The sequence below is a fragment of the Leuresthes tenuis genome, unplaced genomic scaffold (genome assembly GCF_036924035.1).
Source record: "Leuresthes tenuis unplaced genomic scaffold, fLeuTen1.0.hap1 SCAF_14, whole genome shotgun sequence".
Classification (NCBI taxonomy): Eukaryota; Metazoa; Chordata; class Actinopteri; order Atheriniformes; family Atherinopsidae; genus Leuresthes; species Leuresthes tenuis.
In genome coordinates, this window is record NW_027325368.1 from 8626763 (window position 1) to 8653321 (window position 26559).

Below are 26559 nucleotides of genomic sequence, written 5' to 3' on the forward strand. Positions count from 1 at the left end.
ATGAGTCACCCTCCTCATGAGCTCAGTGCTGTTTTAGTGTACAACACTGCATTGGAACAGACCCCTGCACCTCCATATAAAAGAGGGCAAATTACTCCGTCCATCCTTCATGCCTTCCCTCTCTCCTCTCCCTTCTAATTTAAAGGGGGCCATGGGTTGTGATTTTGGAAAGAACCTTATCTTTGCAGGAATCTCAAGCTGTCTTTTGTCTCCACCTTCAGTGCCAAGACCCTTTAGAGCCCCGTAAACAAACCCAGGCGATTTAGCCAATTAGATATAGCTGTCAGCTGGCACTGGGCTATTGGCTAGCTGCTGCAGGTCCTCCCACCCTGTTTCTCACTCTAAAGTCCTACTGGAACATGTATATCAGGGAGGCTCTTTCTCCTCAGCACATCTTTGAGTGAAGCATTATTGTGTTGTGAATCTGTGTTCACATAAAGATGAATAGGAAGTGGTCTCTCGTCTTTCTTTGAGTGCTCTCAGGGTATTGTACAGTAATGTGAATGGAGACATTAGACACAGAGTATATGGGGGCGTGGGGAGCTGCGCAAATGTGCATAAAGATGAGATTTTCACATGGCAATTATGCATGTTTTATAGTGTCTGTGAGAGAAAACGAGACTGTGAGAGTTTCGTTCGCGTGTGTTCAGATGTATGTGTGTGTGTTTCGTGCATTTTGAATGTGAACAATGAATACAGTGGCTCAGATTTCCTCTGCAAATAACATTTCTGTTGAAAACCCTCATAATGCTGTCAGGAGAGCTGGGTATTTTTCTTGTTCCAAAGCAATGCTTGCGTTTGGATGCAGACCGTTAATTATCCTTTTGTTATCTGCCCCGCAGTTAGAGCAATATGAGCCATTTTGCTGCAAAGCATTTGTTCCCCATGTCGAATGTAACAAAAAAATGTGCAGCCAGAAAAGAGCTGTAGTCTAAATTTATTCATAGAGGTATGACTTAGATCAGAATATAGTTGATCTAAGCACAGCGTGAGTAAGTAAGCTTGTGAGGCTAATATGTTCATTAGTTTCATGCTCAGCGTAGAAGTGGAGATCTTTAGTTTCATGCTTCAATGCTAATGAGCTGGAATTACAACCATTTTTTACATAGTTGCTTCATTTTCCCAGGCTGATAAGCAGTTTCATGGCCAATCGTATTATGATTTTTATTATTTCCAGACAAATTAGTGAGAAAAAAAGATGTAGGGAGGTCACAATATAAGGTCAAAAACTTTATTAGGAAGTTCATTATTAGATTTGAAAAACAAAACAGATCTATCAAAGAGAAAGCTGAAAGTTTGGGGGTAGCCAAATCAGCAATTAGATACATTCTTAAAGATGAAGAATGCATGCGTGAAGCCCTGAACAGTTTCCTTGATGAGCTAAGACCTCTTAAAAACACCAAGCCAAATCAAGAACTCTTTCAAGCAGGAAGGCGTTTCATTGTCAAATGCAACTTCATGGTTGTTATTACAGAGGATTTGCCTCAAAAACATAAAGACGGGATTGGACTACACAAGACAACTTTGAAAAATAACATTCTCAATTGTGGAGCAAGATTCTTTGGAGAAATTAAACTGGGATTATCTTGTACCACAATGTTGAGAAGAGAAAAGCATGGAGGAGGCATAGAGGGCTCAAGATTGGAAGCATACAGCATCATCTGTCAGATGTGGCTGAGCTTTGACTACCACTGAAACTGGGTCACTTGTGTTTATTGATGAAGTGACTGCTGTGAGAAGAAGCAGAATACATTTCGAAATGCATGAGACTGTAGATGGTTATCAAAGACTAAAGTCCATTCCTGATAGTGAAGATGCAGTTTCTTCTTTTTTTTTTTTGGGAGATTGAAAGTCTCTGAAAGTCAAACTATGAAACTCACATCCCTCTTTTCTCTACATCTCTGTTTGTAGTGTATTAGCCTGGATAAGTTTGTGGCCTATGCAGATGAGTCCCAGATGACCTATCAGGCCTTGCACCTGCTGAATGAAAACAAGTTTTGGGCTGGAGTGGTCTTCGTGGACATGTATCCCTGGACCACAAGCGTTCCCCCTCACGTCAAGTACAAGATACGCATGGACATTGATGCAGTGGAGCGGACCAACAAGATCAAAGACAGGTCAGTAAGACCTGTGTGGATGGATGTGGTTCTTGAAAAACGTCTTGACCTGTGGGGGTCACAGTTTGAGCTAAATGATTACTTTTGACTCCTTTCCAAAAAGTGGACTGTATATAACTCTGATGTAATAATTCCATTCTACATTTAGCTTTTTTCCTCTCTAGTTAATTATGCTGTGATATGTCTTACAAAACAGAAAAATCTTAATACACATTCCCTTATAGCAGATGTGCTCATAATTCATTGTACAAAAGTGTAAGGTATAAAAAAGGATTAGGTTAGATCAAACCACTAACTTTTAAAGCACTAAATAAGCTTGACACCCTCACTTTTCTGTGTTTTACCACCGCATTAACGAGGCAATTCATATGGCAATTCACAAGTGGAAAATCCTCTCCAACTGGCTTCATTGTGTCTTCCAAAGTTTATTGGTGGTTCCACATTAACTCATTACCTGCCCTTTAATCCTCCCTTGTGCAGCACTTACATGCATTTTCCTTTCTCTTTGATCTCCCATTCATAAGCAGACAGTATGTCAATAACCCCTGGTGTGCTCAAGCACTTTTAGCTGTTTACCACACACCAACAGGTTGTAATGGACCCAGTGGGAATCCTGCCCAATACAACTGAATAATCAGATTGTAACTGAGCTCTGACTTATCCGCTTAAGTAAGGGCAATGTACGTGCAGCTTAAGAGACTTTGGATTCAGGATGTTTTATAGTTACAAAAAATGAATGGACCGTGGTTGGGATTATTTCATACAATAAACAAAAAGCTTACAATATCTGACGGTACAACTGAAGGTACAACTATATAGTGATTGGTTTTGAAACAACATCATCTCTACAAATCCCTTTCTGTGTTCTCTCTCAGGTATTGGGATCCTGGTCCCAGAGCGGACCCCCTGGAGGACCAGAGGTACATCTGGGGCGGATTTGCTTACCTGCAGGACATGATTGAACATGGAATAATCAAGCTTCACACAGGGAACGACTGGCCACTCGGAGTCTACGTACAGCAGATGCCATATCCCTGTTATGTTGATGACCTGTGAGTTGATTTGTGTTTGGAGAAAAATTCTCTTAATCTCTAATTCTTGCAATATTACATCTGAACTCTTTCTTGCAATGTCGCTTTAGGTCATTGAGGTTTGTAGCATTTGTTTCTGCACAGTTCTCTTATTGTCCCACCACCACTTTAGATTTGCTGCTGTGATTGGGATAATTTTGTGTGGCCTATTTTAAACAAAGCGTTAGCTGTCAGACAGATGGCTTCACATTTGACTCGAGAATGCCTCTTTCCAAAGGACATCTTTCCAGACATCATGTGGTTTGATTAGATGCAACTTTGCAAAACTACTGCCATGTTCCTTTAAGAAGAGGCTTTTTCCTGGCAACCAAGCCAAGCCATGCTTGTTCAGTCTTTTTCTAATTGTACTATCAGACCTGTAAAGTCTGATATGTAGCTCTTGGGTTTTTCTGCAAGGGCAGCAGGGTGGTGTGGTGGTTAACACTGTCGTCTGACTGCAAGAAGGTTTCCCATTTGAATCTCAGCAGGGGTCTGTCTTTGTGGAGTTTGCATGTTCTCCTACTAGTGTGGGATCTCTCTTGGTACTCTGGCTTTCTTCTACCATCCAAAAACCTGCATGCTAGGTTATTTGGTGATTCTAAATAGTCCCTTGGAGTGATTGTGAATGTGCATGGTTGTTTGTCTCATTTGTCTCTGTGTGGGTGTGATCTACCCCACAGTTACTCAGTAAAAGAACCTGGAAGTCTGTAGGTCAAGCTTGGGGCACATAGCTCCCACCCACTTGAGGGTCTTTTTCTATTGTAATGTATTTATAACTTCCCTTATCTGTATAAAATATTTTCCATATGAATGTGCTCCAAAAAGCTGTTAGTGTCTCAGCAGGTCTAAGTATTTAGTGTCAGTGTAAGTTCACTGTTGCCCTCTCAGAATGCGTTAAATTCAAGACATTCTGGATTTCTGTTTGATTGTAACAATCTTTGAACTTATTTAGCTGAATGTAACTTGATGTATGTTTGCAGTGAAGGACCATAATCACACTCTCCTTATCAATGCCCTCACCTCTTGTGCAGCTTTATGATCACACTGAACCGCTGCTTCCCGATGTTCATGGTGCTGGCCTGGATCTACTCTGTGTCCATGACTGTGAAGAGCATTGTGCTGGAGAAGGAGCTGCGCCTCAAAGAGACCTTGAAAGCCATGGGGGTTGACAACGGTGTTATTTGGTACACATGGTTTATCGACAGCTTCATTATTATGACGGCCAGCACGGCCCTGCTGACCACCATTATCATGGTGAGCAAATTGAAAGAGATTTAGTTTAGTTTAGTGAAGAGGAGTCATGTTTTGTAGGATGTAATAGTGCCCTCTTGTGGACAACAAAAATACTGTTTGAGTGTTTCTTAAAAGTTTCAATGTCTGTTTCAGTGCAAATCAGTCATCAAAAACACTCCAGGGTTATCCACATTTCACCTAATTTTTTCCTTTCAGGGTGGGAAGGTGCTGAATTACAGCGACTCGATCCTTGTCTTCTTCTTCCTGCTGACTTTCACAGTGGCCACCATCACGCAGTGTTTCTTATTGAGTGTATTCTTCAACAAAGCAAACTTGGCAGCGGCCTGCAGTGGCATCATCTACTTCACCCTCTACCTTCCTCACATTCTTTGTTTTGCCTGGCAGGACCGCATCACCAAAAACATGAAAATGGCTGCAGTATGTTTGTTTATTCATTTAGTGAACTCTACAAATTGGAACACACATCTCTTATGCTGTGAGCTCTGCAAGTGTAGTAGGTGTTTGAATCCATTTTCAAATAGATCAAAGAGATCACACAAGCTAAAATTAGTCTTTTTCCTGATAGAGGTGCAATAACAACGGAGTATAACTAAATACAGTAAATAATACAGTAAACTGTATAAATAATACAGTCAAAATGCAATGATTTGTGATTCTCATAAACCAACATATTGTGCAGAAAAGAACATAGAAAACATTTAAAATATTGAAAACGGGACATACTACTTTTTCATGAAAAATATTAGCTCATTGTCAATTTGATGGCATCAACATATTTCAACAAGATATTTTCTAACCGTATACTCCATCTAATACAACTGCATGTCTCCGTAGTAGAAAAGTCAAGGTGCTCGACTGACCTGCCTGCAGTTCAGATCTTTCACCAACTGAAAATGTTTAGAGCATCAAAGTACGCAAAATACGACAACGAAGGCCTGAGACTGTTGAGCAGCTGGACTTGTATTTCAGACAAGAATGGGACAGCATTGCTCTCCCAAAGGTCCAGCAACAGGTCTCCTCAGCCTCCAGATGTTTATAGACTGTTGTTAAAAGAAGAGGGGATGTTATACATTGGCAAACATGGTTGTGTTCTAGCTTTTTTAAATGAGATGCTGACATCAAATTCAAGATGAGTTAATCTTTTTCACGGAATTGATTAATTAAACGGGACTGAGCACCATTTCAAGGTAACCAAGTGAGCATTCTTTGTACATCCATTTGCTACTACAGAGCTTGCTGTCTCCGGTAGCTTTTGGCTTTGGGACAGAGTATCTGTCGCGGTATGAGGAGCAGGGTTTGGGTTTGCAGTGGAACAACATCATGACCAGCCCTTTAGAGAAAGACACTTACTCGTTCCTCACCTCCATCGTCATGATGGTGTTCGATGCTGTCCTCTACGCTTTCCTGGCCTGGTATCTGGACAACGTGTTCCCAGGTCAGGCTGCTTGCAAATTCTGTGTTCACAGTCCATGTTGTGTTTATTGGGCTGAATGTTAAAGTTAATTCTTCCTCTGCAGGACAGTATGGCATTGGTCGGCCGTTCTACTTCCCGCTCCAGTCCTCATACTGGCAAAGACATACACCCTCACACACAGAAATGGCTGATCAAGGTTAGTCAGTTGGGAGCATCTATAAAGGAGCCCTTTATAATGGGGCACTTTAAAAAGCATTGGGTATAGTAACATATGATTGCTCTCGTTGTTCTTTGGAGGTCATGATATATGAAGTTGCTCCTGCACTTCTGAAGTGTAAACTGAATCAGAATTTTGTTAAAGAAGACAGATAAGTGGGGTCTGCACTTTAACTTTAACTTGATGTGTAATCCAAAACAAAACCAACATGTCACACAAGGCCTTTTATATAAATTAGCTTTTTATCATATCAACATAGAATTTCACAGCAAGATAGATCTACACACACGCGCACAAACCTGTAAGCAGGATGCATTTTATGTCTCCATTTATTTCTATTCAAGTTAACCCTCTGAGGTCTACGATCACTCCAGAGTGATCAGATCGCATTACGTCATTAATGGGCTCAGACCCCAGAGCGTTAAATAGACTTCAGTGTTAATTTTAACAAGTCACTTTACGCCAGAGGCGCATAATACAGATAAGCCATTACATTGAGTTTAACCAACAGCACCCTGAATGCTTTTGGCTTTTTTCCCGGGAGGTAAAAGATTATTACAGCCTGTGATCAGTTGCATGATGTCTAAGGTTCAGAGTAGGTGAGGCAAATTAAGTTATGGACCGTGTTGCTTCACTCCATCAGTGCTCACAGGAGTTTCTGAACTGCAATGATGGTGAAACAAGGATGTTTTAGCTTCATGAACTAAAAAAGTTAATGCCGTTTCAACTGTATTAATCTGGCCACTTTTATGGCATTTAGGGTGTTTTGTATCTAAAACTAACATTTTATCACTCAACATCACATCTAGGTTATCTGCTGACTTGGCTGTTAGCAGCAGAAGAAACTTTGCCCAGTGGTTCAGATCAGCCTGCTCTCAAGGAAGTGCGCTTAAACTACATTAACTTAAAATCTATTAGTGTTGCACATTTCTGTGTTTTTTTTAGTTTTTTGTTTGTATCACAGCATTACCACAGTCAGAAGATCAAATATTGAGATTTTGCTGCTCTCTGGCTGTCTTTTGTCGAAACATGCATGCGCAATGCACAATTTTTAATGTTGTGTTTCGTCGGAACATCTTAGAATGAACAGATTTATCACCTATTGTAGATAATAAACCTGATATGTTTGAGATAGAAAGGTGGAAATAAAACACTGAGAATATTGAAAATCAAAAAATGTTCTGCTTTGCTAGCCCCAACCATTTCCAGGGCCCTTTTGGGGGCTGACATTTTCCCCCCCAACTCTTTTCAGCCCCTGGTTCCTGGGTAGAAAAGCAGAAAGCTGTAGAAAGGATCTCCCAAAAGCATTGTGACAGCAAAGTTTTCCAAAAAGCCAATCAGTTTCTTCATTAAGGTCTATTTGTCCCATCCAGACCTCGAGAAATCTGAACCAGAGAACCAAGAGAAGGATGTTGAAGGCGGAGACACGCCAGAGACTTACACTTGTAATGGCTCAGCCAGCAAGAAAACCTGTAAACACCAAAGTAAGAGAGAACAACTGGAGAGAGAAAGGGAGCAGCTGAAAAGGCAAGAGGACAATCCAAACCAGGAGGAGGAGGAGCAGCAGCAGGAAGGTGAGGAAAACAAATACAGAACTCAAGGAAGACTCTGAGGACATCTGGTGGACAGATAGGGAAGTACAACACAGCAGCATCATCGTGACAGAGTGGCGCATGTGGGAGACTGGGGAATGCTACTGGTTGGAGACGTTGCATATGGCTGGAATATGAGTTGTCTTAATGAGAGCCCTTTGTTTTAGGGATAGTCAGTGTCTATATTGTGTGATCTGGACATTCCTGGCCTGATTTTATGTAAATATGCTGCCATGCTATCTGAAATAACACATAGGGAGTGGATGGTGGCGCCTTTGTTTGGCTTAGTGTTCCAGATCTTTGTTAGGCAATGGAAATCGTAACATTCTCCTACAAATATTGTGTGCCAGTTCAGTATTTTGATGCACAGTCAGACCTAAACATGGGAACTTTTGTAAAAGAGAGAAACTGAAATAAAAATAACTTTCCTTTTCCTTTAAAGATTTCACTCACAAAACATATCAAAAGAAAAAAAGACTAATTGATATTCATGAAATTGCCCAGCATTGTATGAGAATTAAAAGCTCCACCTTAAACAGATGCAAAGCTAATACATAGTGATACTTCTCTTACCTTTTGTCTCTGAGTGAAAATAAATTAATGCTGCAGTCCATAAAAAGTATTTTTTTAGCATGGTATCTAATAAATAACTGTTTTTCTTCTACCTCTGTCAGTACCAATATACCAGTTGACAAAGCGGCAAAGAAAGCAAAATATGATTTGCCTGCAGGCCCTGAATCACTAAAGCTTTCAGCATTCTGAAACAGAACTTTTGAAAAGCAGTTCTAATGTTGCTCTGACCATTATAGACAGGATTTGTGAGCACACCTGCTGGTATATTTGTGTATTGATTAATTTTATGGCTTCTAGGCTGTTTTAACATACGTAACATGCCTTGTAGGAAAGATAAACGTGATGCAGGAAGCAGAACACGTGGCATTTCTCTGCATGCATGTGATGCACTCTCTCTAGAATAACTTTTGGCTTTTGCATACAAAAGATTGGAGCATCGGCTTTGTGTAGAGGAACCTTTTGAACATTTAGCTCTCTCCATTTGTGTGATCTGTGTGTGTATGTGTGCTAAGATCGAATTTCCATTCACCTTGTGCACTGGCTCCCAGGCAGAGATTGCATGAAAACATTTAGAAGGAAAACAGAAAATGGGAAAGTTCCATCACTCGGCTGGCTGACCAGTCATGTAATATTATAACTCAGTCAGTGACACTCATGTATACAGAGCTGACCCTGCCTTTGAGGTCAGCTGAAAAATGTTGTGGTTTTGTCCAAAGTCACTGTGACTGAAAAGTGATACACATTACTCCATAAATATTTCAAAGCAAAACATAAACTAGAACTGGTGTTTCTAGATTATTCAACATAGTTCATCACAGTTATCCTCCATCAGCCTCCATCAGTTGTACCATGCCTTTGATGTGTTATTTACTGATGTGGGATATTCTTGATAGGTGAAAAACCCATGACTTGGTAGGCTAAAGCATCTTTTACCTTTCACGAGATCAAGTTTTCTCTCTGTTCTATTAAAATCCAGCTCAGTTGTTCTTTGAGCCTGACCCTGTGGACCTGATGCTGGGAGTGGAGATTCAAGACATGGTGAAGGTGTATGATGGAAGCATTCGTCCTGCTGTCAACTGCCTCAACATCAATTTCTACGAGGGACAGATCACATCCTTCTTAGGGCACAACGGGGCAGGAAAAACCACAACAATGTGAGCTTGGATGAGATTTGAAAGGCTATGAATTAGTTATGTTTGTCAAGTGAAGCTTTGTTTTTTAAAAATCCCAAATGAAAGAGTTTAAAAGGTTTTAAAATCTTCTCAAATGAAGTTGGTATGAATTTGATGTCGTTTGTTACAACCTCTTGATATCAGGTGTTATAAATTCTTCATAAGAAGCCTATTTCTTAATCTCAGTTTCAAACTGAATGTCGCGGCAAAAATCTTTGACTACGTGGCACTGATGCTGCATCCGTTTTGTGTTTTTTAGGTCCATCCTGACGGGTCTTTATCCTCCTACATCTGGCACAGCCTACATCAATGGAAGAGACATTAGAACTGACATAGACATCATCCGCACTTCCATGGGGATGTGCCCTCAGTATAACATCCTCTTTAATCAGTGAGCTGCTTAAGTCTGTTAAGTGATACTGAAAAATTGCCCACATCCGCAGATGCTTTGAAAAACAGCAAAAAAGAATAATGCAGGGAGGGAAATTTTGCAAAAAGAAAAGAGAAATTATACGAGCTGATTATAGTTTGATTGTAATCATGAATTTACAATGCTCTGATAAAGTGAGAGATTGTTGGAAACCGGTGTGGTTCCCCCACAAATCGCAATCAACAGCTTTTGAAACAATCGAAATCGCATGTTTTCACTCTACTTACATAGTCGTCTTTATTCCTGATGCCCTGTTTGTGTTCTAGTCTCACAGTGGAGGAACACATCCTGTTCTACTCACTGCTGAAGGGTCGCACTCAAGAAGAGGCAAAGAGGGAGGTCGAGGACATGCTGGTGGACCTGGGACTGCCTCATAAGAGAGACGATGAGGCTCAGAACCTCTCAGGTTGACCACTCGTTTATTCCTATTTGTGTAAGATGGAGTACAGGGTAATTTATTATTAATTTTCAACATAAATCATATGCGCTTCACAGGTGGTATGCAGAGGAAGCTGTCAGTTGCCATGGCATTTGTTGGAGGGTCAAAGGTAGTCATTCTGGATGAGCCAACCTCTGGAGTGGACCCTTACTCCAGAAGATCCATATGGGATCTCCTCCTCAAATACAGAAGTGGTAAAAATCACTGGTACAAAGTCACATTTAAAGCATTTGGGTCCACACTTTCCCCTTTGAGATCTTTATTCAAATATATGGGCTCTAAGTTCTGTCTAGAATCCAAAATGTCCTGTTCCATAACAGACAGTTGAGGATGAAACACATTTTTTTGCTCCTAAGGCACTTGAATTAAGTAGTGAAGTGATCAAATGGAAAAATGCAACTACACAGTTACCACAAAGGAGGAAAAAAAGCAGCTATAAAACCAATATCTGTTGGTACTAGCGCTTGGAAGCGGTGGTAACTTCTGCTACTTGCTCACTTTTGTTACAAGTGTGCTCTTTGTGCAGGCCGCACAGTCATTCTTTCCACTCATCACATGGACGAGGCTGACCTGCTGAGCGACCGCATCGCCATCATCTCCAAGGGACAACTGTACTGCTGCGGGTCCCCCCTTTTCCTTAAGAACTGTTTCGGAGTTGGTTTCTATCTAACACTCGTACGTCGCATTAAGGATCTCAAGAAGCGGGAGGTGAGCTTGAACTCGTTCTAAATCAACATGCTGCAAGGTGTCTTGTTGCCGCCTGTTTCTGCAGTAGAAACTGAAATAGTTCCTGACGTAGAGACAGTGCAGAATATTGATTTTCTCCCTTTTCAGTGAGGAAATACTTTATTTTTTGCATTGTTATTTCTGTATTTCTTTCAGAATGAATGCGACTGTGCCTCAGACTGCTCTTGCACCTGCTCCATGTGTACCGGATACAAAGATCAGTCTCAGAATCAGTTCCAGCAGCCAGACAGAGTTCTAGAAGGTGAGAGTATACTTTATATGTTAGACTGTGGGGGGTGTTTTCCTTGTTTGATTAAACTTCACTTGTCACCTTAGAGGACAGTTTGTCTGCTAATTAATATAAAGTTGTTCTGAGTGATCAGAAACATTATCATCCTGATGGCTGCAGTCCTGTCCAGGATGACAACTACCCCGTCTTTAGGGCAACAGGTGTTTGGCCTCATCAATCTTGTGGACTCTGAGGGATGTGTAATAACTGTTCAAGTTCAAGTTTTTCCTTTAATCTGACACCTGTCAGCTTATGTGTGTGTCTGCGCCACAGTGTTAGCTTGTACTTGTTGGATTCATGTCACTGGCCCACTTTTCTAAACTGTAAAAAACATGCTATTTTTCTAACATTAGTAATTTAGTGGTGATATTGACCCACCGGGCTTTTCCCTCTGTTCTGCCTGAGGACACATTGTTTAAGATGCAGCACCACATACTTGTTCCAACACAAATTTGCACATGAATTTCAGTGCTCAATTAATGCTGTTTGTTTTTTTTCAAAATTTCTTTTGCATTTTGCATTGCACCAGTTTCTCCTCTTTCGGTCTGCTTAATGATATCTGTTACTGATATTTTGGGATCATTTTGCTCTTCAGTTGCTCCTCTAAGTGTAACATTCTGTCTTCTTCCCAGGGGATGTAGACAGCATCACAAGTCTCATCCACCACCACGTCCCTGATGCCAAGCTGATTGAGACGATTGGACAGGAGTTGACCTATCTGCTCCCCAACAAAGGGTTCAAACATCAGGCCTATGCTAGTCTGTTCAGGGAGCTGGAGGAAACACTTAGTGATATGGGACTGAGCAGCTTTGGCATCTCCGATACATCACTAGAGGAGGTAGGGACGTTGACAAGGTCAAGGTTTGATGACCTTATCAATAACTTCTGTGGTATTAGATGCTGTTGCAGAAGATTAGACACTTGAGTATGCTGTTCTACTGTGTAGTGACAACTTTATAAAGTAGATCCAGGCTGGAAAAGTTATCAGAAGAAAACATTTTCTGCAGTTGCACCACAAAATTCAGCTGTATCAGATGTTGAAAAGAAATATTCAAACAAGCCTGTCATATTGGCTTGGAAGCATGTGCAGTTGACTGATAGTTATATATGTATGTATATATATAACAGGATAGTTTTCCTAAACACTTAAAAATCCAAAATCAACTCGTTGGTGTGTTCTAAGGTGGCTTTCACAGCCTACGATCTAAAATTATCCAAAATCTGTGGACAGGCCTAATTTTGGGCATGAAAATGTGTAAAGAGAAATAGATAATCAAAGTTGCAGGAAGAACATAAACTAATAAGACTGTTCTACTGGCTGTTTTTAAGTGTTCATAAGCTATGATAGCTTAACCAACCTAACTTTTGCTCTTTTTTTCCTTATTGTGATTTTTAAACTTTGAGAAATTAAATAAATCATCTTTTTTCTCATTTGGATATTCACAGTAGTGGAAATATTGTGTGTCTCTGTTGTTCTGAAATGACAAAGTTCTATTATTTCAGGATTTAAAGAAATAACGTATATCTTATGCACTAAAAGTTTTGAAAGTTTAAGGAGGATCTCTTTTCTTTCCAGATATTCATAAAGGTCACCGCAGATGGAGAGGCAGCGAATAATGCCACCACAGCTGGTAAATGCCACCACTGATGCTCTACTCGGCACTCAATTCCTGATCCGTTGGCCGGTCTATCTAACGTGTTGTTAATCCATTCGCCCCACATCTGTATTTATTATGCTGTCACTCTTTATGAATCCCCTGGCTGAGTTATACCTGTGACTTGAACAGTAGTTGAAGCTATAAATTGTGCTTGTGATGTGGTTTGTGTCTGTGTTTTCTCCCACCTCTAGAACAGTGGATGTTACAAGGAAGAAAAAATGGCTCCAAAGTTGGTGTAGAAGGAGATGAAGGTCAACAGGCACTTGACAGAACTCTACCATAAAAACCTGGGTTGACTAGAAGAAATATATGTCTGTCATGAGTTAGATTTTATATTTCCACATTCATGTGGAGTTTGTCATAGAGGGACATGAAGGCATTTGATTTTAACAAGTGCTTTAAACCTAGTTTATTTGAGTTTCAAGTGACCCAGGTCTAGGAGGTTCAGCAGGTAAAATAAAGAAGAAAGCAGGCAGTATATAGCATTTGTTATTGCTACTTACATGCCCTTTTTCAGCATCATACATTTACTCACATGCCTACTTACATAGCGCTCAGACAGGAAAGATGATGTAAATCTATGTGCCTTGGCTTGCAGGGGATCTCTGCAGTAGCGTTGATCAAAAGTCAATCAGTAACTCTTGGCTGGAAAATGTTTTTTCTTCCAAAGACATCTCAAGTGTAGCGCTTACTGTATGTTCTCTTGTTGACCATAGAAAAGAATGATGTGAATGGCACTTACCGTGCATCTGACAGCAGCGCAGGAAAGGGCTCGCGGCAGGTGAAAGGTAACACCCTGATCCTGAAGCAGTTCCATGCTCTGCTGGTGAAGAGATTCCATCACGCCATAAGAAGCCAGAAGGACTTCCTGGCACAGGTAATGGATTTGATTTGGCCCATGGTGTCATGTGATAATTTTGACAGACAAGGAGAAGAAAATCCCTGATGATAAAAATAGAAGAAGCTCTTTTCCCTTTTTTTGAGGAAAATTTGATTGAATGAATCTGCATATGTGAATGCTATATCAAAACATTTCCTTTTTGTCCTTCTGACATGTGACTATATGATTTCAGATCGTCCTTCCTGCTAGTTTTGTCCTCATATCTCTGATCTTCACCATGATTGTCCCCCCATTTGGAGAGTATCCCAGTCTGACTCTGACCCCCTGGATGTACGGACAACAGTTCACCTTCATCAGGTTGGACCTCAGTACCCATATTCTGAAGCTATTGCCCGGCAGATTTAGATAAGTGTCATCATCCACAGATGGACATAGAGCTAGGTGCCCTTTAGATTAGGTTTACATACAGAAATAATCTTTAACAAAGGCTTTAGATAAATTCCCAGACACATTTAAGGGATTGATTTGTTTGATTCTGCTTATCTTTCTCCACTCGGTATCATGAAAATAATTTTGTTGATGTATTTTTTTCCACCACCTTAAGCAATGAACGACCATATGACTCCAAAATGAAACACTTCACTGACCGCTTTTTGAACCCACCGGGCCTGGGAACACGATGCATGCTGGGAGAACCGCTTGAGTGAGTATTATTAAGACAAGACATGGAATAAAAGTTCTCTCACAGTTGTTGCTTCTTAGAACACCCCAGTCTCATGTCTCAGGCCTCATGCCATGAGAATTCAGAAATTGTCAGATTGTCTAAACATAACATATCAAATAAAAACATTTATTGTTATAAGTTTATACATATTTCTTCTCCTGAGTGCTTTGCTCAACCTCTACTCCTGTCCCCTCAGGATGCCCTGCAATTACAGCGCCCCAGAGTGGGAGCAGCCTTATGTTTCCCCTGTGGTCATGAACATCTTAAAGAGTCCAGAGTGGAGCCAGCGAAACCCATCACCTGCCTGCCAGTGCAGCACCAGTAAGAAACTGACTATGATGCCAATCTGTCCTGTTGGTGCAGGAGGCCTTCCACCTCGCCAACGAGTGGAGGCCACAGGAGACACCATGTTGGATCTGACAGACGCGAACATTTCTGACTACTTGGTCAAAACCTATCCCAGTCTCATCAGAACCAGGTAGGTCTGAATGGAGTTGACAAGAAGAAGTTAAAATGACTAATGTTTGCAAAACTCTGGAGATGACGATGACACAAACATTACTTTACGTTTAAAGAATATCTGAAGCATGCGCTGACTCATTGATATATATTTAAATGATCTCTGAATTCTATTTTACAGTTTGAAGAGCAAATACTGGGTGAATGAACAAAGGTAATTTTATTTCCGCAAGCCTATGTTTGTCTTAGTTTCTGGCTTGGGATACTGACTATAAATCTTTTCTATCATCAGATACGGAGGCCTCTCAGTAGGAGGACAACTTCCCATTCTGGATGTGAGCCCCAAAGACATCCAGAATGTTTTTCAGCAACTTGGACGAACGCTCAACATAACCGGAGTAATTCTTAATCAGTTGTTTATTGCAGACAGAAAAGTAGATTGTAGAAACCATCCACTCAGCTTATAATGTGCATTCTTGTTCACAGGGTCACTACTGCAGACTTGCACTAAGGGACATTGGTACGTTTTTGAGATACATGGAGAGTGAATTCAATGTAAAGGTGAGATATTTGGTTGATTGAACAGATTCACTTTGAAATAATTCAGATTGCACTTAAGGAAGATCTGCTTTCACCCTCTGAAATGTAAATCATCAGTAATGATCAAGTCTGGCAGTTTTGAAAATTTTTTAATTAACTCCACTCTTCTGTCAGGTATGGTATAATAACAAAGGCTGGCATGCAATGGTAGCCTTCATGAATGTGGCCAATAATGCCATTCTGAGAGCCTTCCTTCCCTCATCTGCCAAACCTGTTGAGTATGGCATCACCGCCATCAACCATCCACTGAACCTCACCAAAGAGCAGCTTTCAGAAGTCACTGTGTAAGTGATACCTTTAAATCCAGACACTTATTTTCTATTTCAAACTTTTGTTCATACATGAAAATGTATGAAACGACACAAAACACTTTATACTCACAAGAGTTGCTAGTTGCATGCAAGAATTGTATTATTTTATTGTCACAGTAGTTTAGCTCTTTAAAAGAAATATATAGAAATCAATCAGTCTATATTTATTCTATTTAGTGTTAACTTAATTTTCTCTGGGTAGGTTAAGTTATTTTTCTAGAATGCCTGCATATTGAGAAAACTGTATAGATGTTGTTCATTGCACAGATTATTAAAGCTTTAAATAATTTAACTTGATGTAAAATCTGGCTTTCTGACAAAGCATGGATCATTTTCTTTTCCCACCAGTAAGATTTAGCCGTATTTCTAAGTAAATTTCATGTTGGTGTGAGTTTGCATGACAACACTTCTTAAAAAACAATGCTATCTTTCGCCTTGTGACATTAAAATACCCAAACCAATATACAGAGTACTGCCATTGTCTGCTTCTCCCCTCAGGCTGACCACTTCTGTGGACGCGGTGGTGGCAATCTGTGTTATTTTCGCCATGTCCTTCATCCCTGCCAGCTTTGTCCTCTACCTCATTCAGGAGCGAGTAACCAAAGCCAAGCACCTGCAGTTTGTCAGTGGGGTCAGTCCTTTAGTTTACTGGGTGGCCAACTTCTTCTGGGACATGGTAAGTGAGGAGCGGTTAGTGTCAGAAGAAGATACACAAAAACATGCTACTCATTTGCATGAATTTTTAATACAAGATTTGAAGTTTTTGAATATTAAAGTAAAGATCTTTATGGGCTGATGCCGTGTTTTGTAAGCTGATATATGTTACTTCAACTGGGTCTTTTTTATTGAACCCTGAAGTGTCTTGCTTTGTAGGACTTATATTTATATATTTCCTTGATTTATTGTTGTCATTGTTCACTCTTAATGTTTGTTCCCTCAGATGAACTACTCACTCAGCACTGCAATGGTGGTTGGCATTTTCATTGCTTTTGACAAAAAGTGTTACACATCACAAGCCAACCTGCCAGCACTGATAGCACTGCTTCTCCTATATGGGTAGGTTGCTACCTTTTAGTTTTGATTTACATTTTGAAGAGTTGTTAATAAAAGTGTAATAACAATAATACAGACTAAAAAAAGATAAGGATAAGATATTGAATGCAAATTGTGCCTTAATGGATGGCCTTAGCAGGATGTCTCACATCTAAGACAAATATGTGTTATGAATGAGATGGCAAGTAAATAAGCATTCCACCACCAAGAGAATTCAGATAGAAATGATAAAATCCATAGAAGTTACAAAAGGCAGGGAACTAAGTTAAGCATGCAGATTAATATCCTGGTGATTGAGTACGTATTTTTGTGTCCTGCCCTTCAGGTGGTCAGTGACGCCAATGATGTATCCCATGTCCTACATATTCAACATCCCAAGCACTGCATATGTGTCCCTGTCCTGCATCAACCTGTTTATCGGCATCAACAGCAGCGCCATAACCTTCATTTTGGAACTTTTTGAAAACAATCGGGTAAGGACAATTAAAAGTTTTCAGAGGAAAATAATTACCAAGTCGACTGATCTCTGTTCAGTTCTACTGACTCTAAATGTTCCGGTCTTTAAGTATAAATGCCAATTATTTAAAATGCATTTAATTCATTCTATTAAGAGAGTGCAGTATTGTACATCCTACCAAGCTTACCGTTGTACTTCCTTATGTCACTACTATTTCAATACGCTGCTGAATTTTCTAAACAAAGCATGGGGCAACAGACACACCATCAAGTGCATCAACAAATTCATATCTTAGATTTTTATTTCTAACATTTTGAAATGATGTTTTGGACCTCTTGAGAACAGCACAACAATCGATAGCAACACTGACATGTTGTCACTTTATGAAGCTGAGTGCACTGAATGCTTTTATTCACCGTTTTGAATAAACCTTTCATTGTAAATATGAAACAGTTCAGCTTAAAATAATTAGAAATCAGTATTTTGTGACAGTGTGGCCGGATTAAAATAAAAAAAAATGTTGCTCCCTTTTGACTGCAAGTGCAAAAAGTACTGTTTTCTGAATATTTGGCTGTGTTGAACTAGTCAAAAAAAGGAAAAAAACATTGTGTAAGTGTGTTCTTAAGTGTGCTTTGGGTGCTTCAGGCCAGATGAGTGTGTAATAAGTTGGGAAATGTCAAGATGGGCCATGAGTTGGAGATAAAAATCAAGTTTGCTCTCAAGATTTTGTTGTAGTGTGTGTAAAAATAGACAGTGCAGGTTTCTCGAAGCAGGAGTTGACTGGCCAGATAAACACATTAACAAAGACTTTGTGGTATTTCGGGATAGTGTAACAGTGAGTGCATGATACCTTGACCTGACAGTGAGGAAGCTAAATGGATTTTATCATTAACGTTACTATGTACAGTTGTGGCTTTTCGACTGTAACATATAAAAGCGTTGTCCTTGAAAAAGGCCTATCTGACCAAAAACTACACAACACCATATGTATTGTATATTAGATGCACACAGAGGCTGTTTGATAAGCATGGAGTCTGGTGAGATGTTGAATCATGTCGAGGGAGGAACATGGAGGACAGTCGGTCGTATAGTATAAACATGGAAGGTACTTGTGAAGAATAAGTAGTTCTGCATATGGAAGACAAAGACAACAACTGCTTGAAGTTATTTGTCAAGTGTAGAAAAAGAGGAGTTGGATAAAACAGGAGTTGAGGGAAATGGCACAGATGCCGCTCTCATTATGGCCAAGGTGGCCATCATTCCTTCCAAAGTTTCAGTATTTCGTTTTTTGTTTTTTTTTCCTTTGTACACAAACAGCGACATTTCCCATCAAAATGTGTAATTAAAGAAAGAAAATACATTTTCACCAGTGGTATACGATGGAACTTGAGGTGTGGCTCAAAAAATCTTATATTACATATTCATGCCTAAATCCTAAATATTAAATTGTGTCAGTTAATGTGAAACATTAAGCACAGTTTAGCCAAGGTGTTTCTTACAAAACCCTCATGATCAGATTAAGTCTGATATTTATGAGCGTTTATGTATTTTCTTTTTAGCAGGGAAATGTAATTCGGATGTGCTTTTGTGTTTGCAGTCTTTGCTAATGTTCAATGAGTGGCTGAAGAAATGCCTGCTGGTGTTCCCTCACTTCTGCCTGGGGCGAGGACTGATTGACATGGCCATGAAACAGGCTGTTTCTGACGTGTATGCCAGGTTCGGTGAGTGCTGTGTACCCTTTCACCGTCTCACATGTTAAAATTTCTGTGTTGCGCACATTTTCCAGTGAAAAGGAATGATCAAATTTCACAAAGCTTCTATTAACAAATGACTTACGTCAGCTCCAATCGAAAAAACATGTTTGTACAGGTATTAAGTGCTTGAATAAAAGGTAATTGGACTTCTTTATGAAAGCTTCAAGGTTCTTTAAGAGAGAAAGAAAGAAAATGTCAGATTGCCTTCTATTGACGCACTTAGGGTTACCCTGACCTGGATCACTGAGAATCTACACAGAAATGAGGTATACTGTTTGAGTTCTGTTTTTAAACCACTGAAAAACTGCTTCATTTTTAGTACACACCTTGTCTCTGTTTCTAGGTGAAGAGTACACAACGGACCCTTTCCAGTGGGACTTTGTGGGAAAAAATATTGCCTTCATGACAGTGGAAGGCCTTGTGTACTTTATAATCAATCTTCTGATCCAGTACCGGTTCTTCTTGGACCACTGGTAAGGGCCTGGCTAAGGACTAACTAAACCTTCACATAAACAGCAATATAATCAAGAAAAGTACTTTTACACACAATCAGAAAGCTGATTCCGGGTAAGGTATATCTCTGTCGTACTGTAAGCTTCCCCTTATATATTTTTCTGTTATTACTCAGGTTATCAGACTATAAGAAGACTCCAATAAAACATGAGGATGATGATGTGGCAGCAGAGAGGCAGAGGATTTATGATGGAGGGAGCAAGACAGACATCCTACAGATCAGGGATCTCTCCAAGGTAAAAAAAAACTAAAAAACATGCCTGTGACAGCATAGTGATATGTACATTTCATGTTATACTATAAATGTAACAGCGTATTCAATATGCACTATTCAGCCTCATCATTAAAACCTTAGACAGGTGAAGCGCAGAACACTGATCATCACATTACAATGCAACGTTCTGCTGGGAACACTTGAGTCCTGGTATTTATGTCAATGTGGATGTGCTGTGGCTCACTGTCATGGCTGCAGCACTCCCTTATGGCAGCAGCCTCCACCAGCAGGATGATGCACTCCACAAGAATGTTCAGAAAACATTAGAAATCCAAATATTTGTTTTGAAAAACATTACAAAGAATCCTGCCCCCAAACGCCCCATATTCCAGTCCGATTCCAGCCGGATGCAGCAACAAACACAGATGTCCCTCCTCATGCCACATTCCACAGAAAACAAGCACATCACACAGATGCCCCAACTCGTAGCCCACAGGACTCAAATGGTCTACTGTTATTGTCCCAGTAACTGGCAAAACAGGCAACACAATGTGGGCATACAGTTTTAGGCAGTTGGTCATAATGTTATGGCAGATCTGTGTAAGCTTCTGGCGTTCCTTCAGGCCATTCTGCAATATAATTCAAGTCCTTGTACATTTCAAATTCTGCTTGATTTTCAATAAAATTTTTCAACCAAATGAAATATTGAAAAACACTGCATAAGTATCCCCGGGTACATCCACACAACCTCAGTGGGATAACTGCCAGATACAAAAGAGTACGCAAAAGATATACAATGATTTTAGGATATAGCAAAAAAATTGACTCATTAATACACAGTAACAACAACAAAGACACTAACAGTCCTGTTTCAGTCCTGTCAAGCAGAAATTGAAGAAATTGAAATTATTAAATATTTAGAAGGTTGTTTTATTTTCTCTTTGGGTGAAATGAATAATCCTATGAAAAGCTGCTTATAAGTGTTTGTTGTAGCATTATTACAGTCTTTAAAATATGGGATTGTGTGAAAATAATAGTTGTTCTGTTATTTTGAGAGTGCAGAGGGAGTGCTTTCTCTTTATGATGTTCATTCTGCTGCTAATGTACTGCACTCCTGAAGCTTTGCTTTTACTTCTGTTGTCATAAATCTAAAGAGGCGGATTCGAAGTAAATATCAATAACTACGTACTGAACATGGATTTCAAAGAAAAATAACATAATTAGCTTTTTTCCTTTTCACTACAATAACTTTCATATGATCCCTAATATCACATAAAAGATAATGACGAAAATGACCATGTTTATATTGCATAGATTCCTTTTAACATATGATATTACTTCAGAGGTATAAGTCCAACAGAGTGAGTTGTCATTGTTTCCTTGTCTTCTCTGCACAGACCTATGTGGGCAGAAAGAGGGCAGCTGTGGACCGGATTTGTGTGGGAGTCCCTGCAGGAGAGGTAAAGTCACTGAGTTCATTTATACCGAGATCTACTTCTTTCTTTCTGTTTACCACAAGTTCTGTCTGTCTGTCTTTGTTCAAGTAAACATATATACTGATTTAGCTTCCGGCATGAGTAACAGAGATGCTGTATGACGTGCAAATCTATATCTATCTCTGGTATTGTTTTATCCAGGAGACCTAGTTGAATTTCTTTGTTTATAGTCCCATATCTCTTCTGATAATACATTCAAAATAATGCACGCACATGGATGTTTTTGGTCAGTTTTGTCAAGCAAGATGGAACGTTAGAGTTTCATAATGATATTAGTTTTTATTCTTTGTAAAGGTGAATAAGTGGCAGTGTATCTTTTTCAGCTTTTGGTGTCCTTGTATTGATGGCATGGTTATTCTTTTTCTTGTTAGTGCTTCGGTCTTCTGGGAGTTAATGGGGCTGGAAAGACGACAACCTTCAAAATGTTGACGGGTGACACCGATGTTAGCTCTGGAGAGGCCATTGTGGCTGGTTACAGGTATGTGGAGCTCAGTCCAAAAAAAGAAAGAGGAAATGAAAACTGTCCTTGTAAGACAACACAAACTCAGCTGAGGGCTGCAACCAATGGTAGTAAAAAAGATGATCATTGCTCCTGGCTTATCCTGCAAGCTTTTCCAAGTGGGTGACTGCTGACAACAGCTAAGTGAGTTAGGCAGTTTAAACACAGGAAGGTTGGTCTGACATAATCTGTGTTAATCTGGGTTGATGTTAAAATAACAATGTGTCTCTAAACAGAAAAAAAAAATGAACCAAACAGGGATTAAGAGACAACTTGTTTTTAAAGTCCCATTTTGTTTTGGGGAATCTTTTATGGCAACAAACTTAGAATATAGAAGTTTTCCCTCAGAATATCTCCAGAGAACTGCATTGGGAACACATCCTCAGTTTCAAATCTTTTTTCTTTGATCATGGCAATCACATTGCCCACAGCTCTGAAAACATTGCTAAAATAATCACTATGTAGTTGTAATGCCATTCCGAAATGTTTGGTATTTTCTTTTCTTTATTTTTGCATTGAGTAGCATTTTGTATCTTATTTTGTAGCATCCTGACAGAGATCCTCGATGTGCACCAGAACATGGGCTACTGCCCGCAGTTTGATGCCATCGATGAGCTTCTTACTGGCAGGGAGCATCTCTACCTTTATGCTCGTCTCAGAGGGGTACCTGAGTCGGAGATCCCCAGAGTGAGTAGAACTCCAGCTGCTTTACAAATTAAACTGTCAGAAGATGCTCTGCTACACAAATGACAAAGATATATCTCTGTTGTTCATACTGGTTTTTTTTTTTGTTGCAAATTTCTCTGTTAACTAAAGCTTGTTTTGCCCCTTTCATTAAATTTCAACATATTCTTTCATGGAGGTTTCAGTCAACTGTGCGTTGAAGCAGCCACTAAACACAGCTCCTCTTCCTGCTGCAGGTGGCAGAGTGGGGCATCCAGAAGCTGGGTCTGACAGAATACGCAGGGTGCTTCGCAGGAACTTACAGTGGAGGCAACAAGCGCAAACTCTCCACAGCTATCGCAATGATTGGCTGCCCAGCACTGGTGCTGCTGGTGAGTTAGCCAATGGCAACACGCTTCTGAACCTATTGTTTGGTTTCAGGGTTTTATGCAGGGATTCATCAACGAAATGGTCTATGGATCCAGATGGGAAGCCATATGGGTTCAGTCAAGCCAGGGCTTGAATGTTTTATGCGTTGGCAAGAAACTGTGCAATTCAATTCAAATTGGCATAAATCTGTGATTTTTGCCATATGCTGATTGAGATAAGGACTTGGTCTTTACTCGTATGGAATTATGTACTCAGAGAGTCAAGTTTCTTGTTTGCTTTGTGGTTGTGTGTGTTTTTAGGATGAGCCCACAACAGGAATGGACCCTCACTCTCGGCGCTTCCTGTGGAACGCCATCATGAGTGTCATTCAGGACGGCAGGGCTGTGGTGCTAACATCTCACAGGTTCAACATTTGATAAAAAGATTAATCCACTGCATACATTTCACTGCTATAGCTGAACAAACACAGTTAACTGTTCTGTCAACAACTGCTGATGAAATCATGAACAGATCAGTACTGGCTTGATTTGATCAGATATCTGGGAAATGATGATGTATTGCTCACAGAAAATAGCGTGAAATAGCGGCAGTGAGCAATACGTCATCCAACTAAAGATGGATTGTTGTTTTCCACCAGTATGGAGGAGTGTGAGGCTCTGTGCACTCGATTGGCCATCATGGTCAATGGGACCTTCAAGTGTCTGGGTACCATCCAGCATCTCAAATACAAGTAAGAGTTTTAGTTTAGCAGGCCTATACACACATATTCACACTGTAGTTGTACTTATGAACTGGTTCTTTTCTTGCATAATTCAACCCTAAAGTACAGGCTATTAATGGCATCATTATTTATGTTCCAATAGAGGACCGTGAGAATCCATTTATAACTATATATGTCTAGAAAAAAATAACCATTTAAAATTGCAAAATGTTTTGTGAGGCTTAAGATACATTTATGATGCTAAGGGTTCGAATTTATGGTTAATTACCACCACTAAAACTACCCCATGAAGAAAAATACAAAATGTTTATGTATTGTATTTCTTTGATCCAGATTTGGTGACGGCTATGTGGTGACCATGAAAGTCAAGACAGCAAAAGCTGGCTTGTCCCCAGAGCTGGAGCCTGTAGAGAGCTTCATGGAGAGCTCCTTCCCTGGCTGTGTCCAGCGGGAAAAGCACTACAACACGCTGCAGTATGAGATCGCCTCATCCTCCCTTGCCAGGATATTCCAGCTGGTGGTGGCCAATAAAGACAGACTCAGCATCGAAGACTACTCTGTTTCCCAAACAACACTGGACCAGGTGAGAATAAGATGCAACAATGACAACAATTAAACACAATATCACTGTGTTTAAAAAGCACAAGGATAACATGACAACCTACTGATCTACATTTATGTAATATTTAAGAAGAAAACACTGAGTCCAAGTCAAAGTAATCTTATTGTCATTTATGAGTTGTAAAAAAAAAAGATTTATTAAATGGTTGATAGACAATTCATGTATGTCAAGACATGCATTGCAACAGAGAGAGGTGTAATTGAAATCTTCATGAATGGTTGTTTGTAGCTTTGCAACAACTTAATCAATGACATCACACACAGCATCTGCAGGTAACACAGGGGGACTGTCTTGGTAGACAACATGGACAGGAACACAGCCAACAGTTCAACATCTGAGGCACAAACACGTTTTGAAAAAAATTTCACTTGTCTTTAAATAAATAAATCCAATAAAATTGCTGTAAAAGGACCTGAAACTTTTATGTGAAGCTGAAGCTTTTCTGTTGAGAGGATTGGGCGGAAATCCCTCCAAAATCACGTGCAAGACTGATCAACAGCCACAAGATTAAGCTGCTTGGAGGTCACACCGGAACCTGAAAGCAAAGGCTCATAGATTTTGCCTTGTATTCATTTTTTCTCATGCCTCACTTGTTTAATTAAATCCTATTAATCTACTTTAAGTGCTTTATGTCATATCTATGCAGAATTAAAATTGTTCATAGTTCACAAACTTTAAAGATCTTTTACTGGATTCACCATCGGTTCTACACAGGTTTCACTTATAATTCCTCATGGAAGCAATGTGTACCCACGTCATAACTACTTTTATTAGCTTTACATTTAAATCTGACTCTCAATCATAAGGAAGCCCTTTTATCTCATGCTGAATGCGTTTGTGTGTTGTTCAGGTGTTTGTCAACTTTGCTAAGCAACAGACAGGAGAGGACGAGGACGTCACGCAAAGCCGACGCGCGAGAAAGGACATTAAGATCTCGCCAGTGAAGCGGAAAAAATGAAGTCCCCTGTAAATGTTCAGACACACATATGTCGAAGTGCTACTCTGTTTTCAACATTTCAACAGCCTCCTTTAATATTTTATAAGCCATGCTGCTTATGAGATAGTGTTGTCAGTCTCCTGTCACAGGTTACTGGTAGAAAGGTTCATTTTTACAGCCACAACCAAGCTTGACAAGCCTTTGGGTGCAGACGAGGATTATTTTCACATGATATAACATTATCGCAAGCATGCCTGACTCATTACTTTGACTTTAGATAGTTTTTACTCTGACCTGCAGAGACTGATGTAAACACAGCAAGATATTTCTGCTTAGACTGAATGGGTTGTATAAATATGTAAATATTGTATGAGTAATGAATACTAAAGCACCCTGGAGGCTGTACATGATTTATTTATCCATTGATTGATTTATTTATTTATATGTTTTTATCTATATCAATGCACACATCTCAATTTTATCTGCTGTGTTTGAATGAAACATCATTTAATAATGGTTATCAGACTGAATACAAAACATGTTTACTATTGCTTCTGATCTTTTCAGTCATTATCTGTTGCACATTAAAGTTTTACTTTATCTCCTGGGTTTCAAACACTGCATGTCATGTCGTCTCCCAGCGTGAGCACAAAATTGCAATACATTTTCCTCTTGTGTATTTTCAAGGAGAAAAAGAACAACCAAACCATTCCATAGATATGGCTGTACATGAAGAAGAAATCTATTTTGTACAGTTGTTTTAAACATGTCATACATGTACTGTGCAGTCCAGACATGATGATTTAACGATCATAATTTCACATTGTATTTGAATTGCTGCGTTTCCTATTTCTACAGCCCTCCTTTGCTTTTTTTTAGAACTACTCTGTGGTTTTGCAGAGAATGATGAAAGACTTTTCACTCTGCTAAGCGACTGCAGATCAGTGGAATGGCTGAGAGACAGCTTTGCATTGGGGCAATGGCGACTCTGCTCTGAGTAGCTTGTCACAACCTGGGTTTATCTGACACACAGTCCAATTACTCTTCCTCTGCCGGGAGTGCTGGTGTCATTGCCTCAGGCCGCCCACAAGCTTGAATTTCATTGGCCCCCTCGAATAAATAGAAGGACGTTGGCACTGTGCAATTCAGGGCTGCTAATGAATTCTCTGGTGGGGATCTCATGCTGCTTTCTGCCCATATGGTCATCTAGATGAGGCTGATGAGAATTAATAGAGCCGCTGTGGGGGAGCAAGTCATGCAATAACAGGATGGGAAATGTGTTTTTAAAGTGCTGACCACTTACAAACCTAATGTAAAGTACATTGTGACAAAAATGAATCATTTTCTTTGTATT

General features: G+C 39.8%; 1 protein-coding gene across 1 annotated transcript in view; it reads left to right on the forward strand.

Moving 5' to 3' along the window:
* Positions 1–25809, forward strand: part of LOC140268859 (retinal-specific phospholipid-transporting ATPase ABCA4-like) — a 37076-nt gene extending 11267 nt beyond the window's left edge. Inside the window, exons 10-47 of the mRNA XM_072363851.1 lie at positions 1912–2117; positions 2993–3169; positions 4219–4441; positions 4637–4858; positions 5672–5876; positions 5959–6051; positions 7446–7646; positions 9214–9391; positions 9669–9800; positions 10106–10245; positions 10335–10472; positions 10805–10986; positions 11161–11266; positions 11926–12131; positions 12870–12924; positions 13143–13202; positions 13668–13828; positions 14025–14149; positions 14397–14495; positions 14713–14994; positions 15157–15189; positions 15268–15373; positions 15462–15536; positions 15690–15859; positions 16385–16562; positions 16827–16942; positions 17265–17412; positions 18994–19117; positions 19494–19623; positions 19779–19899; positions 21275–21337; positions 21745–21851; positions 22418–22559; positions 22793–22927; positions 23225–23328; positions 23563–23655; positions 23980–24229; positions 25119–25809. Of these exons, the coding sequence (XP_072219952.1) occupies positions 1912–2117; positions 2993–3169; positions 4219–4441; positions 4637–4858; positions 5672–5876; positions 5959–6051; positions 7446–7646; positions 9214–9391; positions 9669–9800; positions 10106–10245; positions 10335–10472; positions 10805–10986; positions 11161–11266; positions 11926–12131; positions 12870–12924; positions 13143–13202; positions 13668–13828; positions 14025–14149; positions 14397–14495; positions 14713–14994; positions 15157–15189; positions 15268–15373; positions 15462–15536; positions 15690–15859; positions 16385–16562; positions 16827–16942; positions 17265–17412; positions 18994–19117; positions 19494–19623; positions 19779–19899; positions 21275–21337; positions 21745–21851; positions 22418–22559; positions 22793–22927; positions 23225–23328; positions 23563–23655; positions 23980–24229; positions 25119–25226 (5394 nt within the window). The 3' untranslated portion in view covers positions 25227–25809. The remainder of the gene's footprint in view (positions 1–1911; positions 2118–2992; positions 3170–4218; positions 4442–4636; positions 4859–5671; positions 5877–5958; positions 6052–7445; positions 7647–9213; positions 9392–9668; positions 9801–10105; positions 10246–10334; positions 10473–10804; positions 10987–11160; positions 11267–11925; positions 12132–12869; positions 12925–13142; positions 13203–13667; positions 13829–14024; positions 14150–14396; positions 14496–14712; positions 14995–15156; positions 15190–15267; positions 15374–15461; positions 15537–15689; positions 15860–16384; positions 16563–16826; positions 16943–17264; positions 17413–18993; positions 19118–19493; positions 19624–19778; positions 19900–21274; positions 21338–21744; positions 21852–22417; positions 22560–22792; positions 22928–23224; positions 23329–23562; positions 23656–23979; positions 24230–25118) is intronic.
* The last annotated feature ends 750 nt before the right edge of the window (positions 25810–26559 follow it).